We start from the raw sequence: 16,881 nt of genomic DNA on the forward strand, positions 1-16,881 counted from the left end.
GTTCATATCCATTTAATGTTGAATGATGTTATTTATACTCAACACCAGACGGGAAGGGTTCATATCCATTTAATGTTGAATGATGTTATACTCAACACCAGACGGGAAGGGTTCATATCTATTTAATGTTGAATGATGTTATACTCAACACCAGACGGGAAGGGTTCATATCCATTTAATGTTGAATGATGTTATACTCAACACCAGACGGGAAGGGTTCATATCTATTTAATGTTGAATGATGTTATTTATACTCAACACCAGACGGGAAGGGTTCATATCTATTTAATGTTAAATGATGTTATTTATACTCAACACCAGACGGGAAGGGTTCATATCTATTTAATGTTGAATGATGTTATACTCAACAACACCCCCTTGCCACCTCATGTCAATCAGCAAGTACATTCTATTTCATTCATTCAGGATAGTATTTTATGTAAAGACAGAGGGCAGAATAGGATATCTAAGTACGGTTTGCAAGGGTTGTGTGACTCAGTTGGTAGAGCATGGCACTTGCAACGCCTAGGGGTTTGGGTTCGATTCCCAAAGGGGACCAGTACGAACAAATATGAAAATGTATGCACTCATTACTGTAAGTCGCTCTGGATAAGAGCGTCTGCTAAATGACCTAAATGTAACATGTTGTTTATGATTTATATGGCCACATACAGTGGGGCAAAAAAGTATTTAGTCAGCCACCAATTGTGCAAGTTCTCCCACTTAAAAAGATGAGAGAGGCCTGTAATTTTCATCAAAGGTACACTTCAACTATGACAGACAAAATGAGGGAACAAAATCCAGAAAATCACATTGTAGGATTTTTTATGAATTTATTTGCAAATTATGGTGGAAAATAAGTATTTGGTCAATAACAAAAGTTTATCTCAATACTTTGTTATATTCCCTTAGTTGGCAATGACAGAGGTCAAACGTTTTCTGTAAGTCTTCAAAAGGTTTTCGCACACTGTTGCTGGTATTTTGGCCCATTCCTCCATGCAGATCTCCTCTAGAGCAGTGACGTTTTGGGGCTGTTGCTGGGCAACACAGACTTTCAACTCCCTCCAAAGATTTTCTATGGGGTTGAGATCTGGAGACTGGATTGGCCACTCCAGGACCTTGAAATGCTTCTTACGAAGCCACTCCTTCGTTGCCCGGGCGGTGTGTTTGGGATCATTGTCATGCTGAAAGACCCAGCCACGTTTCATCTTCAATGCCCTTGCTGATGGAAGGAGGTTTTCACTCAAAATCTCACGATACATGGCTCCATTAATTCTTTCCTTTACACGGATCAGTCGTCCTGGTCCCTTTGCAGAAAAACAGCCCCAAAGCATGATGTTTCCACCCCCATGCTTCACAGTAGGTATGGTGTTCTTTGGATGCAACTCAGCATTCTTTGTCCTCCAAACACGACGAGTTGAGGTTTTACCAAAAAGTTATATTTTGGTTTCATCTGACCATATGACATTCTCCCAATCTTCTTCTGGATCATCCAAATGCTCTCTAGCAAACTTCAGACGGGCCTGGACATGTACTGGCTTAAGCAGGGGGACACGTCTGGCACTGCAGGATTTGAGTCCCTGGTGGCGTAGTGTGTTACTGATGGTAGGCTTTGTTACTTAGGTCCCAGCTCTCTGCAGGTCATTCACTAGGTCCCCCCATGTGGTTCTGGAATTTTTGCTCACCGTTCTTGTGATCATTTTGACCCCACAGGGTGAGATCTTGCGTGGAGCCCCAGATCGAGGGAGATTATCAGTGGTCTTGTATGTCTTCCATTTCCTAATAATTGATCCCACAGTTGATTTCTTCAAACCAAGCTGCTTACCTATTGCAGATTCAGTCTTCCCAGCCTGGTGCAGGTCTACAATTTTGTTTCTGGTGTCCTTTGACAGCTCTTTGGTCTTGGAGTTTGGAGTGTGACTGTTTGAGGTTGTGGACAGGTAGGTGTCTTATACTGATAACAAGTTCAAACAGGTGCCATTAATACAGGTAACGAGTGGAGGACAGAGGAGTCTCTTAAAGAAGAAGTTACAGGTCTGTGAGAGCCAGAAATCTTGCTTGTTTGTAGGTGACCAAATACTTATTTTCCACCATAATTTGCAAATAAATTCATAAAAAATCCTACAATGTGATTTTCTGGATTTCGTTTTTTTCATTTTGTCTGTCATAGTTGAAGTGTACCTATGATGAAAATTACAGGCCTCTCATCTTTTTAAGTGGGAGAACTTGCACAATTTGTGGCTGGCTAAATACTTTTTTGCCCCACTGTATATGGGTATATAGTATAAATGGCAGAATGTGTTACCTCATAGTCCTGTCTGCTGACTGCTCCCTCTGCTAGGAGTTTCTCAGAGTATTTCTGGAGGACTCCTTTCTGCTTCTTGATCTGCTTGTACATCAGAGGCTGAGTGAACAAGGGCTCGTCCATCTCATTGTGGCCGTTACGCCTGTAACACACCTGGAGGGTACACACACACACATATATATACACACAGATTAGAAGGGTGTGTAAACATTGGCTCAGTCATCTGATTAAGACCATTACACTTTAGCAACACACCTTGGTGACGGTCAGTGGGGCACGCGACAGAAAATGTTATTTAGAGCTAACAGGCATTTGGCACCGTTTCACTGTGGCTTTAGTCATCAATCTAGCAAGAGGTCAATATTTTATTCATGTAATAGTGTTTCCCCCCCTAGAAAGCTATGACCTTTGGCTTTCACCTGGAATTGTTTATTTATGTCTGAGAGAACAACACTTTTCAACCCATACGATCTAGTACACAATAAAAGTAATAAAACATATACAAATATGATCAAATCACACATGTTTTGTGAATGAATGAGCCTTTTCATACTTTGTCCATATATCTGTTTTAGTGACATCTACCCAAAATATTTCACCTTCTTTATTACTTTACCAAACATATCATGGCATTAGTGATAGTCAAAATCTGTTACATTTGGGCCATTTAAACAGCTTGCATCCGTCCTATAGAGGGAAAAAGGGCTCTGATTTAAAACAAATGTGTCACTTTTACACAAAATTACTTATTTTAGGTTTAAGGAAGTGTGTAGGTTGCATTCTTTATCGTAGAGCTATGAAAGTTCTGTATTTAGATCCACCTGCTCGAGACAAATTCAGCTATTGTTTTGCCATGTATGTGCTGTGAAGCAGTCGAGCTGGATAAATGTTTTTCTAAGGAACACCCCTTTGATATAAGGGTGAAGTGATATCAATTGATGTAATGATGCAGCTGACCACCAGAGGGAGGCAATTCGACCAAGGATGTTTACATGGTCCTAGGAAGGGCTGGATTTTTTTATTTTTTTACCTTTATCTAGGCAAGTCAGTTAAGAACAAATTCTTATTTTCAATGACGGCCTAGGAACAGTGGGTTAACTGCCTGTTCAGGGGCAGAACGACAGATTTGTACCTTGTCAGCTCGGGGGTTTGAACTTGCAACCTTCCGGTTACTAGTCCAACGCTCTAACCACTAGGCTACCCTGCCGCCCCCTGACTTATAAAACGGTGGGAAATCAATCAAATAACTAATGTAAATATATACATATTGTTTTAAGTAATTCTAGTGCCCCATTTCGGGGACTGTCAGCTTAAGAGGTAAACAAACAACGAAAATCGTGTTTGTCAGTGCTCTTCAGTTTGCCTAATGAACACCACCCTGATCAGGGAACACACTCACCAAGTCTACCACCACGTCCTTGTGAAAGGTGGCTCTCCACTCGGCGGCGACGTTACACACGTACATGACGGCCTCGGGGTCATCAGCGTTGACGTGGAAGATGGGGGCATTGACCACCTTTGCCACGTCTGTAGGGTAGGATGATGACCTCGCCACCCTGGGGTCGGTGGTGAAACCAACCTACGGGGAAAAGAGACAGGTGGTTAGAGGGTGTGTGGGTGCGGGCGTGTAACAGGGTTGTTCTTCTGTGAATGTGACAGTGATGTAGGAGGTTTTGTTTGTGTGTGTGTATGTGTAGGGTATAGAGAACAACAGGCCATTCATGGGGCAGTTAAAGTGGGTTTGTTACCTGGTAGTTAATCTCAGAACCCAGAACCAAATGTTGTGTACACTAGCTAACTCTATTTACGGAAGTAAGCCCCTCCCCATGACAGAAACTCCCCCCTCCACTTCAAGCATCACCTCCACAAAATCAGGATTTGTCAGAGTCAGTGACACGATACACCAAATGAAGATCGTCAGAAGAACTTGGACAGTGGTGTGTTTGGTGTTGCAGGATGTGTTACCTGGTTGTTGACCATCACATGGACAGTGGTGTGTTTGGTGTTGCAGGATGTGTTACCTGGTTGTTGACCACCACATGGACAGTGGTGTGTTTGGTGTTGCAGGATGTGTTACCTGGTTGTTGACCATCACATGGACAGTGGTGTGTTTGGTGTTGCAGGATGTGTTACCTGGTTGTTGACCATCACATGGACAGTGGTGTGTTTGGTGTTGCAGGATGTGTTACCTGGTTGTTGACCATCACATGGACAGTGGTGTGTTTGGTGTTGCAGGATGTGTTACCTGGTTGTTGACCACCACATGGACAGTGGTGTGTTTGGTGTTGCAGGATGTGTTACCTGGTTGTTGACCACCACATGGACAGTGCCGTGGGTGGTGTAGGAGGGCAGGTCAGAGAGGTGGAAAGTCTCGTAGACAACCCCCTGGCCTGCAAACGCTGCATCACCATGGAGCAGGATGGACATCACCTGGAACACACACACAGAAATATAAATGCACACACACACAGAAAAAAAACGGTGTGCATTTGTGTGTCTACATACTCTTTTTCCCTCTGTGTCTCCACAGTAGAACTGCTCAGCCTTGGTCTTGCCCTGCACCACGGGGTCCACAGCCTCCAGATGGGAGGGGTTAGCCATGAGTGACAGCGTGATGTTCCTATCAGTGACCCGGTTGATCCGACGGTGCCACATCCCCAAATGGTACTTCACATCTCCAGAACCCTGATAGATATATATATATATATGAGAGAGAGAGAGAGAGAGAGAGAGAGAGAGAGAGAGAGAGAGAGAGAGAGAGAGAGAGAGAGAGAGAGAGAGAGAGAGAGAGAGAGAGAGAGAGAGAGAGAGAGAGAGAGAGAGAGAGAGAGAGAGAGAGAGAGAGAGAGAGAGAGAGAGAGAGAGAGAGAGAGAGAGAGAGAGAGATCAGAAGTGAAATGGAGGTAAACATGAGCAAACATTTTTCTTTTGCTTCTGATAGGACTTTTTCCATGTTATTTACTTTCCACATTGTGTTACTGGGAGTTTACAATGTGTTAGCAGGAGAGTTTCCACATTGTGTCACCAGGAGAGTTTCCACATTGTGTCACCAGGGGAGTTTCCACATTGTGTTACCAGGAGAGTTTCCACATTGTGTCACCAGGGGAGTTTCCACATTGTGTCACCAGGGGAGTTTCCACATTGTGTTACCAGGAGAGTTTCCACATTGTGTTACCAGGAGAGCTTCCACATTGTGTCACCAGGAGAGTTTCCACATTGTGTCACCAGGAGAGTTTCCACATTGTGTCACCAGGAGAGTTTCCACATTGTGTCACCAGGGGAGTTTCCACATTGTGTCACCAGGGGAGTTTCCACATTGTGTCACCAGGGGAGTTTCCACATTGTGTCACCAGGAGAGTTTCCACATTGTGTTACCAGGAGAGTTTCCACATTGTGTCACCAGGGGAGTTTCCACATTGTGTTACCAGGAGAGTTTCCACATTGTGTCACCAGGGCTAACAGGTCTGTGAGAGCCGGAATTACTGGTTTGTTGGTGATCAAATACTTCTGTCATGCAATAAAATGCAAATTAATTACTTAAAAATCATACAATGTGATTTTCTGTATTTTGTTTTAGATTCCGTCTCTCACAGTTGAAGTGTACCTATGATAAAAAATGACAGACCTCTACATGCTTTGAAAGTAGGAAAACCTGCAAAATCTGCAGTGTATCAAATACTTGTTCTCCCCACTGTATATACTGTACTCTATACCATCTACTGCATCTTGCCTATGCCGTTCGGCCATCGCTCATTCATATATATTTATGTACATATTCTTATTCATTTACACTTGTAAGGTAGTTGTTGTGAAATTGTTAGGTTAGATTACTCGTTGGTTATTACTGCATTGTAGGAACTAGAAGCACAAGCATTTCGCTACACTCGCATTAACATCTGCTAACCATGTGTATGTGACAAATAAAATTTGATTTGATTTGCTCTCTACTGGCTGTATAATTTACCTCATCAGCAGCTTCCAGGTTGGAGTCAAACTGACAGAAGATCTGATCCAGCTCCTTATGGATCACATTGGCCAACACATTCAACCTCCCCCTGGGGAGAGAGAAACTACGATAGACTTTTAGCTTTCATGTACAGTATAGTAAATGTTACAGGTCTAATGAACAATCTATCTGGGTTTTCCAGTAAAGAACAAGTAGTTGTAATGGAAACTGTGAATATTCCCGGGAACCCAGCAACCAGGAGAGCTACAACAGTAGGTTGAGACCGATGTCTAGTACTACCGTAGCGACGCTACGTGTGGGGCAGCCTGTGATTGGCATTTCCATGGTAACAGTACCTGTGGGGCATGCCCATGATGATGCTCTCTACTCCGTTCATGCTGGACTTGTCGATGATGGTCTTCAGGGCCGGGATGAGAGACTCACAGCCCTCCAGACCAAAACGCTTCTCTGATGACCACTTCCTCTGGAGGAACTCCTCGAACCTGACCAACAGGAAGTCATACAAGGTTAGGCCCCGCTCACTCCTCATTTTACCCAGTCCAGAATCCAGTCATAGAGTTATACAGTGAAGTCCAGAATTATTGGATCCCTTGACAAAGAGCAAAAAAGACTGTATAAAATAATACAAATACTGATCTATATTGTATGTAAAAAAAATACATTAAAATGATATTCTTTTATACTAATACAATTGCTCAGAAAAATAGATTTTGTTTGATCTTAGGGGCTCCCGAGTGGTGCAGCAGTCTAAGGCACTGCATCTCAGTGCTAGAGGTATCATTACAGACCCTAGTTTGATTCCAGGCTGTATCACAACAGGCCATGATTGGGAGTCCCACGGGGCTGCGCACAATTGGCCCAGCATCGTCCGGGTTTGACCGGGGTAGGCCGTCATTGTAAATAACTATTCGTTCTTATCTGACTTGCCTAGTTAAATGAAGGTTACATAAATTCAAAACAACAGACCATTCCTCCATACATAATCAATCCTTGATAACCTTTGTCTGCGCTTATGGACTGCCCTCTTCAATTCAAACCACGGGTTTTCAATGGGGTTCAAGTCCAGAGACTGCAGAGATGGCCATTGCAAAATGTTGATTTTGTGGTCAAGTAACAATTTCTTTGTGGATGTTGATGTGTGTGGGGGGTTATTGTCTTGCTGGAAGATCCACTTGCGGCCAAGTTTCAGCCTCATGGTAGAGGCAATCAGGTTTCTGGCTAAAATGTCCTGGTACTGGGTAAAGCTCATGATGCTGTTGACCTTAACAAGGACCCCAGGACCAGTGGAAGCAAAATAGCCCCATAATATCAAATATGTACCATCATATTTTACAGTAGGGAAGAGGTATTTTCTGCATTTGCATTGTTCTTTTGAAGGCCAAACCCACCACTGGTGTGCGTGGCCAAAGAACTCTATTTTTGTGTCATATGACCATACTTAAAGACACACAGACAGACACACAGACATACTTGGTGGATCGAACCATTCTGGTCAGCAAGGTCCTCTTCTCCTCCAGGGTAAACTGCATGACACCTGGCCTCTCAAACTTCTGTCTGATCCACTGGCACTGCTCCAGGTCATTAATGAACATGAACTCTACCCCAATAGACTGACAGTATGCCATCTACAGGACGGGAAAAGAGAGGTGAGGTCAGTGTGTGCATGTGTGTGCTATTTTTGTTAGTCATTACTAAGTGTTTGTTGTATACGATGCGGCGGATCTACTTTACCTCGAGGCGGCTTATGATCTCTCTGAGGGGCAGAACGCTCTCGCTGCCCCCGATGAAGGTGGTGGTGGGGAGCCGGAACACCTTGTCCAGGTCAGACTCATCCAGACCATAAAACCCTGCCATCATCACCATGGAGACAGAGGATAGGGGTGAAGAAACAAAATATAATGTCAGGAGAGAGGATGTGGTGATCCGAGAAAGAGAGAGCGGGAGGGAGAGTGAGGGGGGGCATGGAGATGGAAGGCAAATATAAACATCAAACCTACTTGATATCTAGAGAAACACTTTATTTGAATCTAAGTTAAACATACAGCCAAAAAACTCAGCATTGATTGGTTAAAAGCTAATAGAGGCACAGCGTTAGTTTGATGGACAAAAACAGGTTTATTGCATGACACAAGAGAGATGGGAGGGATAGGATCAGGTGACAGAGAGCGGAAGAGTTGAAAAGAAAGAGGGGGAAAGGAGAATACCAATGTTAAAATGGAGAAAGGTGTTGGAGAGAGAGGTGACAAATGTAATTCTGCTTCTAGAATACTGTACCTTTAGATTCTAGAAATTCTATTATAGAGTGGTATAGCAACAGGAGAGAGGGATGATGTCCTGTCTGGAATGAAAGGGTGAGTGATGATGCAAATACAAAATGGAGGCAGGCAATGGCGTGCACTTGATAGGATGTCACAGAGAATCCTAACATGTGGAATTGTTTTAAGATGGTCAAACTGAGGATCACTTAACTATTTGATTTAGAATTTTAGAACCCCTTTAAGTATAAAAAAAGTATTTAAAAAAGTGTTTGATGAAACACTGAATTTGACCTTTCTGCTATTAGCCCATAGAAATACATTGAATAACAAATTCATACATGTAAAAAAAAATCATCAAAAGGAAGTTTGTTTTAAAATGTCTGTCCTATATCTGAGCAATACAAGAAAGATCAATATATATATATATTTTTAATGGACACTAAACAATCTCCATATATACTTCCATTAGTTTAAAAAAAAACTGGTACGGCTACCTTCAAATCAAATCAAATCAAATCAAATTTTATTTGTCACATACACATGGTTAGCAGATGTTAATGCGAGTGTAGCGAAATGCTTGTGCTTCTAGTTCCGACAATGCAGTAATAACCAACGAGTAATCTAACCTAACAATTCCAAAACTACTGTCTTGTACACAGTGTGAGGGGATAAAGAATATGTACATAAGGATATATGAATGAGTGATGGTACAGAGCAGCATAGGCAGATACAGTAGATGGTATCGAGTACAGTATATACATATGAGATGAGTATGTAAACAAAGTGGCATAGTTAAAGTGGCTAGTGATACATGTATTACATAAGGATACAGTCGATGATATAGAGTACAGTATATACGTATGCATATGAGATGAATAATGTAGGGTAAGTAACATTATATAAGGTAGCATTGTTTAAAGTGGCTAGTGATATATTTACATAATTTCCCATCAATTCCCATTATTAAAGTGGCTGGAGTTGAGTCAGTGTCAGTGTGTTGGCAGCAGCCACTCAATGTTAGTGGTGGCTGTTTAACAGTCTGATAGCCTTGAGATAGAAGCTGTTTTTCAGTCTCTCGGTCCCAGCTTTGATGCACCTGTACTGACCTCGCCTTCTGGATGATAGCGGGGTGAACAGGCAGTGGCTCGGGTGGTTGATGGCCTTGATGATCTTTATGGCCTTCCTGTGACATCGGGTGGTGTAGGTGTCCTGGAGGGCAGGTAGTTTGCCCCCGGTGATGCGTTGTGCAGACCTCACTACCCTCTGGAGAGCCTTACGGTTGAGGGTGGAGCAGTTGCCGTACCAGGCGGTGATACAGCCCGCCAGGATGCTCTCGATTGTGCATCTGTAGAAGTTTGTGAGTGCTTTTGGTGACAAGCCGAATTTCTTCAGCCTCCTGAGGTTGAAGAGGCGCTGCTGCGCCTTCTTCACAATGCTGTCTGTGTGAGTGGACCAATTCAGTTTGTCTGTGATGTGTATGCCGAGGAACTTAAAACTTGCTACCCTCTCCACTACTGTTCCATCGATGTGGATAGGGGGGTGTTCCCTCTGCTGTTTCCTGAAGTCCACAATCATCTCCTTAGTTTTGTTGACGTTGAGTGTTAGGTTATTTTCCTGACACCACACTCCGAGGGCCCTCACCTCCTCCCTGTAGGCCGTCTCGTCGTTGTTGGTAATCAAGCCTACCACTGTTGTGTCGTCCGCAAACTTGATGATTGAGTTGGAGGCGTGCGTGGCCACGCAGTCGTGGGTGAACAGGGAGTACAGGAGAGGGCTCAGAACGCACCCTTGTGGGGCCCCAGTGTTGAGGATCAGCGGGGAGGAGATGTTGTTGCCTACCCTCACCACCTGGGGGCGGCCCGTCAGGAAGTCCAGTACCCAGTTGCACAGGGCGGGGTCGAGACCCAGGGTCTCGAGCTTGATGACGAGCTTGGCGGGTACTATGGTGTTGAATGCCGAGCTGTAGTCAATGAACAGCATTCTCACATAGGTATTCCTCTTGTCCAGATGGGTTAGGGCAGTGTGCAGTGTGGTTGAGATTGCATCGTCTGTGGACCTATTTGGGCGGTAAGCAAATTGGAGTGGGTCTAGGGTGTCAGGTAGGGTGGAGGTGATATGGTCCTTGACTAGTCTCTCAAAGCACTTCATGATGACGGAAGTGAGTGCTACGGGGCGGTAGTCGTTTAGCTCAGTTACCTTAGCTTTCTTGGGAACAGGAACAATGGTGGCCCTCTTGAAGCATGTGGGAACAGCAGACTGGTATAGGGATTGATAGAATATGTCCGTAAACACACCGGCCAGCTGGTCTGCGCATGCTCTGAGGGCGCGGCTGGGGATGCCGTCTGGGCCTGCAGCCTTGCGAGGGTTAACACGTTTAAATGTCTTACTCACCTCGGCTGCAGTGAAGGAGAGACCGCAAGTTTTCGTTGCAGGCCGTGTCAGTGGCACTGTATTGTCCTCAAAGCGGGCAAAAAAGTTATTTAGTCTGCCTGGGAGCAGGACATCCTGGTCCGTGACTGGGCTGGATTTCTTCCTGTAGTCTGTGATTGACTGTAGACCCTGCCACATGCCTCTTGTGTCTGAGCCGTTGAATTGAGATTCTACTTTGTCTCTGTACTGACGCTTAGCTTGTTTGATAGCCTTGCGGAGGGAATAGCTGCACTGTTTGTATTCGGTCATGTTACCAGACACCTTGCCCTGATTAAAAGCAGTGGTTCGCGCTTTCAGTTTCACACGAATGCTGCCATCAATCCACGGTTTCTGGTTAGGGAATGTTTTAATCGTTGCTATGGGAACGACATCTTCAACGCACGTTCTAATGAACTCGCACACCGAATCAGCGTATTTGTCAATGTTGTTGTCTGACGCAATACGAAACATGTCCCAGTCCACGTGATGGAAGCAGTCTTGGAGTGTGGAGTCAGCTTGGTCGGACCAGCGTTGGACAGACCTCAGCGTGGGAGCCTCTTGTTTTAGTTTCTGTCTGTAGGCAGGGATCAACAAAATGGAGTCGTGGTCAGCTTTTCCGAAAGGGGGGCGGGGCAGGGCCTTATATGCGTCGCGGAAGTTAGAGTAACAATGATCCAAGGTCTTTCCACCCCTGGTTGCGCAATCGATATGCTGATAAAATTTGGGGAGTCTTGTTTTCAGATTAGCCTTGTTAAAATCCCCAGCTACAATGAATGCAGCCTCCGGATAAATGGTTTCCAGTTTGCAAAGAGTCAAATAAAGTTCATTCAGAGCCAACGATGTGTCTGCTTGGGGGGGATATATACGGCTGTGATTATAATCGAAGAGAATTCTCTTGGTAGATAATGCGGTCTACATTTGATTGTGAGGAATTCTAAATCAGGTGAACAGAAGGATTTGAGTTCCTGTATGTTTCTTTCATCACACCATGTCACGTTAGTCATAAGGCATACGCCCCCGCCCCTCTTTTTACCAGAAAGATGTTTTTTCCTGTCTGCGCGATGCGTGGAGAAACCTGTTGGCTGCACCGCTTCGGATAGCGTCGCTCCAGTAAGCCACGTTTCCGTGAAGCAAAGAACGTTACAGTCTCTGATGTCCCTCTGGAATGCTACCCGTGCTCGGATTTCATCAACCTTGTTGTCAAGAGACTGGACATTGGCAAGAAGAATGCTAGGGAATGGTGCACGGTGTGCCCGTCTCCGGAGTCTGACCAGAAGACCGCCTCGTTTCCCTCTTTTTCGGAGTCGTTTTTTTGGGTCGCTGCATGGGATCCACTCCGTTGTCCTGTTTGTAAGGCAGAGCACAGGATCCGCGTCGCGAAAAGCGTATTCTTGGTCGTACTGATGGTGAGTTGACGCTGATCTTATATTCAGTAGTTCTTCTCGACTGTATGTGATGAAACCTAAGATGACCTGGGGTACTAATGTAAGAAATAACACGTAAAAAAACAAAAAACTGCATAGTTTCCTAGGAACGCGAAGCGAGGCGGCCATCTCTGTCGGCGCCGGAAGTAGAAGGACTAGTCTTGTGAGGATTGTGGGCGTCCTAGAGAAAAACATCTCATCTTTCCATATGGGCTCATATTAGTGTGTAGAACAAACTAATCAGATGCTACAGATGTTTTCGTGAGAAGACCGATTTTCGCGATGTCTTATGGTCTGATGAACACCGCTGTAGCTCGGCCACCTTCCACCGCAGATGTGGAAGGCTACATTTGGTGGATGCGGTGGATTGATACACAGCCCATGCAAAACAACATATCTCTAGTTTAAACATACTTTATTTTGTCATTATTTTGTTACTGCTTATTAGATTTTCGTGGGGGCACGGACATCGCCTCTAGAGGTTTAAACAATATGGTCATTTTCAGATATACAGGGTAAAGTTGATAATTTCATAACGAGGACAGCAAACATTTTTGCAAAAACTCCATAAAAACATCCAACATCCTATTTAGAGATGGGGCTGAAATCCTTTATAGTTGTGCTATATATATTCATTGGCTATGTCATAGCTAATTTGTAAATTATAAATATTGATACATTAGTAGCTCAAACACTTAATCTGCAAAAATGACAAGTTCATTTGTGGGTGATGGTGATTTCAGAACCAAAGTGGAGGGACAAAAAACAGGCTGCATTGCCCCCTAATCTGATAGCGGTAATGAGATGGTAAATGCCTAGTCTCCCTTATGGCTCAACTCAGGTGCCTACATTGTTACGCTGGTCGTCGGATGATAAATGACCGGACCAAGGTGCAACGTGGAAGGCATACATTCTCTCTTTATTTGAAAACGTAAAAACAATGAACACAAACTGAACGTCAAGCTAGTCATGCATAAAGCAACAAACAAAGACAAGATCCCACAAAACCCAAAAGGAAACTGACAATTTATATCTGATTCCCAATCAGAGACAACGATAGACAGCTGCCTCCGATTGGGAATCAAACACACCAACATAGAAACAGAAAACCTAGAATGCCCACCCTAATCACACCCTGACCTAACCAAATAGAGAAATAAAAAGGCTCTCTAAGGTCAGGGCGTGACAGTAGTACCCCCCCCCCCCCATCCCACACACACACACACCCCCAGGTCCGGGTGGGCATCTATGCTTCTGTGGAACCGGACCATGGATCATCACTGCTTCGTGCCATGGATCATCACTGGTGCGTGGAGCTGCCACAGGGCTTACCAGGCTGGGGAGACACACTGGATGCCTGGTAAGTGAAGCCGGAACAGATCTCACTGGACTGGGGAGATGCAGTGGACGCCTGGTGCTTGGAGCAGGGACCGAATACACTGGGCCGCGGAGGCGCACTAGAGATCTCGAGCGTAGAGCTGGCACAACCCGTCCTGGCTGGATGCCCACTTCCGCCCGGCAAATGCGGGGGGCTGCCACAGAGCTATAACCGTAGCATTATGACCACAGTGTAATGTTATGACTATAGCGTAGCATCATGACTGTAGCATAGAGTTATGACTGTAGCATTATGACCATAGCGCAACGTTATGACTGTAGCATTATGACCATAGCGCAACGTTATGACTGATGCATTATGACCATAGCGCAACGTTATGACTGTAGCGTAATGTTATGACTGTAGAGCAACGCTATTACTGTAGCGTAATGTTATGACTGTAGCGTAATGTTATGACTGTAGCGTAGCGTTATGACTGTAGCGTAACGTTATGACTGTAGTGTAACGTTATGACTGTAGTGTAACGTTATGACTGTAGTGTAACATTATGACTGTAGCGTAACGTTATGACTGTAGTGTAACATTATGACTGTAGCGTAACGTTATGACTGTAGTGTAACATTATGACTGTAGTGTAACATTATGACTGTAGCGTAACGTTATGACTGTAGTGTAACGTTATGACTGTAGCATAACATTATGACTGTAGCGTAGCGTTATGACTGTAGCGTAGCGTTATGACTGTAGCGTAACGTTATGACTGTAGCGTAACGTTATGACTGTAGCGTAACGTTATGACTGTAGCGTAGCGTTATGACTGTAGCGTAACGTTATGACTGTAGTGTAACGTTATGACTGTAGCGTAGCGTTATGACTGTAGCGTAATGTTATGACTGTAGTGTAGCGTTATGACTGTAGCGTAATGTTATGACTGTAGCGTAGCGTTATGACTGTAGCGTAGCGTTATGACTGTAGCGTAATGTTATGACTGTAGTGTAACGTTATGACTGTAGTGTAACATTATGACTGTAGTGTAACATTATGACTGTAGCGTAATGTTATGACTGTAGCGTAACGTTATGACTGTAGTGTAACATTATGACTGTAGCGTAGCGTTATGACTGTAGCGTAGCGTTATGACTGTAGCGTAACATTTTGACTGTAGCGTAACGTTATGACTAGCGTAACGTTATGACTGTAGCGTAATGTTTTGACTGTAGCGTAACGTTATGACTGTAGCGTAACGTTATGACTGTCGCGTAATGTTATGACTGCAGCGTAACGTTATGACTGTAGAGTAGCGCTATTACTGTAGCGTAATGTTATGACTGTAGCGTAATGTTATGACTGTAGAGTAGCGCTATTACTGTAGCGTAATGTTATGACTGTAGTGTAACATTATGACTGTACTGTAACATTATGAATGTAGTGTAACATTATGACTGTAGCGTAATGTTATTACTGTAGCGTAATGTTATGACTGTAGCGTAAGGTTATGACTGTAGCGTAATGTTATGACTATAGCGTAATGTTATGACTGTAGCGTAACGTTATGACTCTAGCATAGCGCTATGACTGCAGCGTAATGTTATGACTGTAGCGTAATGTTATGACTGTAGCGTAATGTTACAAACAGTGCAGCTATTCCCTCCGCAAGGCTATCAAACAAGCTAAGCGCCAGTACAGAGACAAAGTAGAATCTCAATTCAACGGCTCAGACACAAGAGGCATGTGGCAGGGTCTACAGTCAATCACGGACTACAGGAAGAAACCCAGCCCAGTCACGGACCAGGATGTCTTGCTCCCAGGCAGACTAAATAACTTTTTTGCCCGCTTTGAGGACAATACAGTGCCACTGACACGGCCTGCAACGAAAACATGCGGTCTCTCCTTCACTGCAGCCGAGGTGAGTAAGACATTTAAACGTGTTAACCCTCGCAAGGCTGCAGGCCCAGATGGCATCCCCAGCCGCGCCCTCAGAGCATGCGCAGACCAGCTGGCCGGTGTGTTTACGGACATATTCAATCAATCCCTATACCAGTCTGCTGTTCCCACATGCTTCAAGAGGGCCACCATTGTTCCTGTTCCCAAGAAAGCTAAGGTAACTGAGCTAAATGACTACCGCCCCGTAGCACTCACATCCGTCATCATGAAGTGCTTTGAGAGACTAGTCAAGGACCATATCACCTCCACCCTACCTGACACCCTAGACCCACTCCAATTTGCTTACCGCCCAAATAGGTCCACAGACGATGCAATCTCAACCACACTGCACACTGCCCTAACCCATCTGGACAAGAGGAATACCTATGTGAGAATGCTGTTCATCGACTACAGCTCGGCATTCAACACCATAGTACCCTCCAAGCTCGTCATCAAGCTCGAGACCCTGGGTCTCGACCCCGCCCTGTGCAACTGGGTACTGGACTTCCTGACGGGCCGCCCCCAGGTGGTGAGGGTAGGCAACAACATCTCCTCCCCGCTGATCCTCAACACTGGGGCCCCACAAGGTTGCGTTCTGAGCCCTCTCCTGTACTCCCTGTTCACCCACGACTGCGTGGCCACGCACGCCTCCAACTCAATCATCAAGTTTGCGGACGACACAACAGTGGTAGGCTTGATTACCAACAACGATGAGACGGCCTACAGGGAGGAGGTGAGGGCCCTCGGAGTGTGGTGTCAGGAAAACAACCTCACACTCAACGTCAACAAAACTAAGGAGATGATTGTGGACTTCAGGAAACAGCAGAGGGAACACCCCCCTATCCACATCGATGGAACAGTAGTGGAGAGGGTAGCAAGTTTTAAGTTCCTCGGCATACACATCACAGACAAACTGAATTGGTCCACTCACACAGACAGCATCGTGAAGAAGGCGCAGCAGCGCCTCTTCAACCTCAGGAGGCTGAAGAAATTCGGCTTGTCACCAAAAGCACTCACAAACTTCTACAGATGCACAATCGAGAGCATCCTGGCGGGCTGTATCACCGCCTGGTATGGCAACTGCACCGCCCTCAACCGTAAGGCTCTCCAGAGGGTAGTGAGGTCTGCACAACGCATCACCGGGGGCAAACTACCTGCCCTCCAGGACACCTACACCACCCGATGTCACAGGAAGGCCATAAAGATCATCAAGGACATCAACCACCCGAGCCACTGCCTGTTCACCCCGCTATCAT

The 16,881-nt window shown here is 44.9% G+C and overlaps 1 protein-coding gene across 1 annotated transcript in view; it reads right to left on the minus strand.

Annotated features, from left to right (window-relative positions):
- The window catches only part of LOC139409869 (2-oxoglutarate dehydrogenase complex component E1-like), a 45,765-nt gene that overhangs the window by 8,484 nt on the left and 20,400 nt on the right, over window positions 1-16,881 (minus strand). The window contains exons 5-12 of the mRNA XM_071155258.1: window positions 8,004-8,119; window positions 7,743-7,897; window positions 6,608-6,754; window positions 6,270-6,360; window positions 4,811-4,990; window positions 4,607-4,735; window positions 3,705-3,884; window positions 2,306-2,458 (exon numbers count right to left, since the gene is read on the minus strand). Of these exons, the coding sequence (XP_071011359.1) occupies window positions 2,306-2,458; window positions 3,705-3,884; window positions 4,607-4,735; window positions 4,811-4,990; window positions 6,270-6,360; window positions 6,608-6,754; window positions 7,743-7,897; window positions 8,004-8,119 (1,151 nt within the window). The remainder of the gene's footprint in view (window positions 1-2,305; window positions 2,459-3,704; window positions 3,885-4,606; window positions 4,736-4,810; window positions 4,991-6,269; window positions 6,361-6,607; window positions 6,755-7,742; window positions 7,898-8,003; window positions 8,120-16,881) is intronic.

This window comes from Oncorhynchus clarkii, chromosome 5, assembly GCF_045791955.1.
Source record: "Oncorhynchus clarkii lewisi isolate Uvic-CL-2024 chromosome 5, UVic_Ocla_1.0, whole genome shotgun sequence".
NCBI classification, from domain to species: Eukaryota; Metazoa; Chordata; class Actinopteri; order Salmoniformes; family Salmonidae; genus Oncorhynchus; species Oncorhynchus clarkii.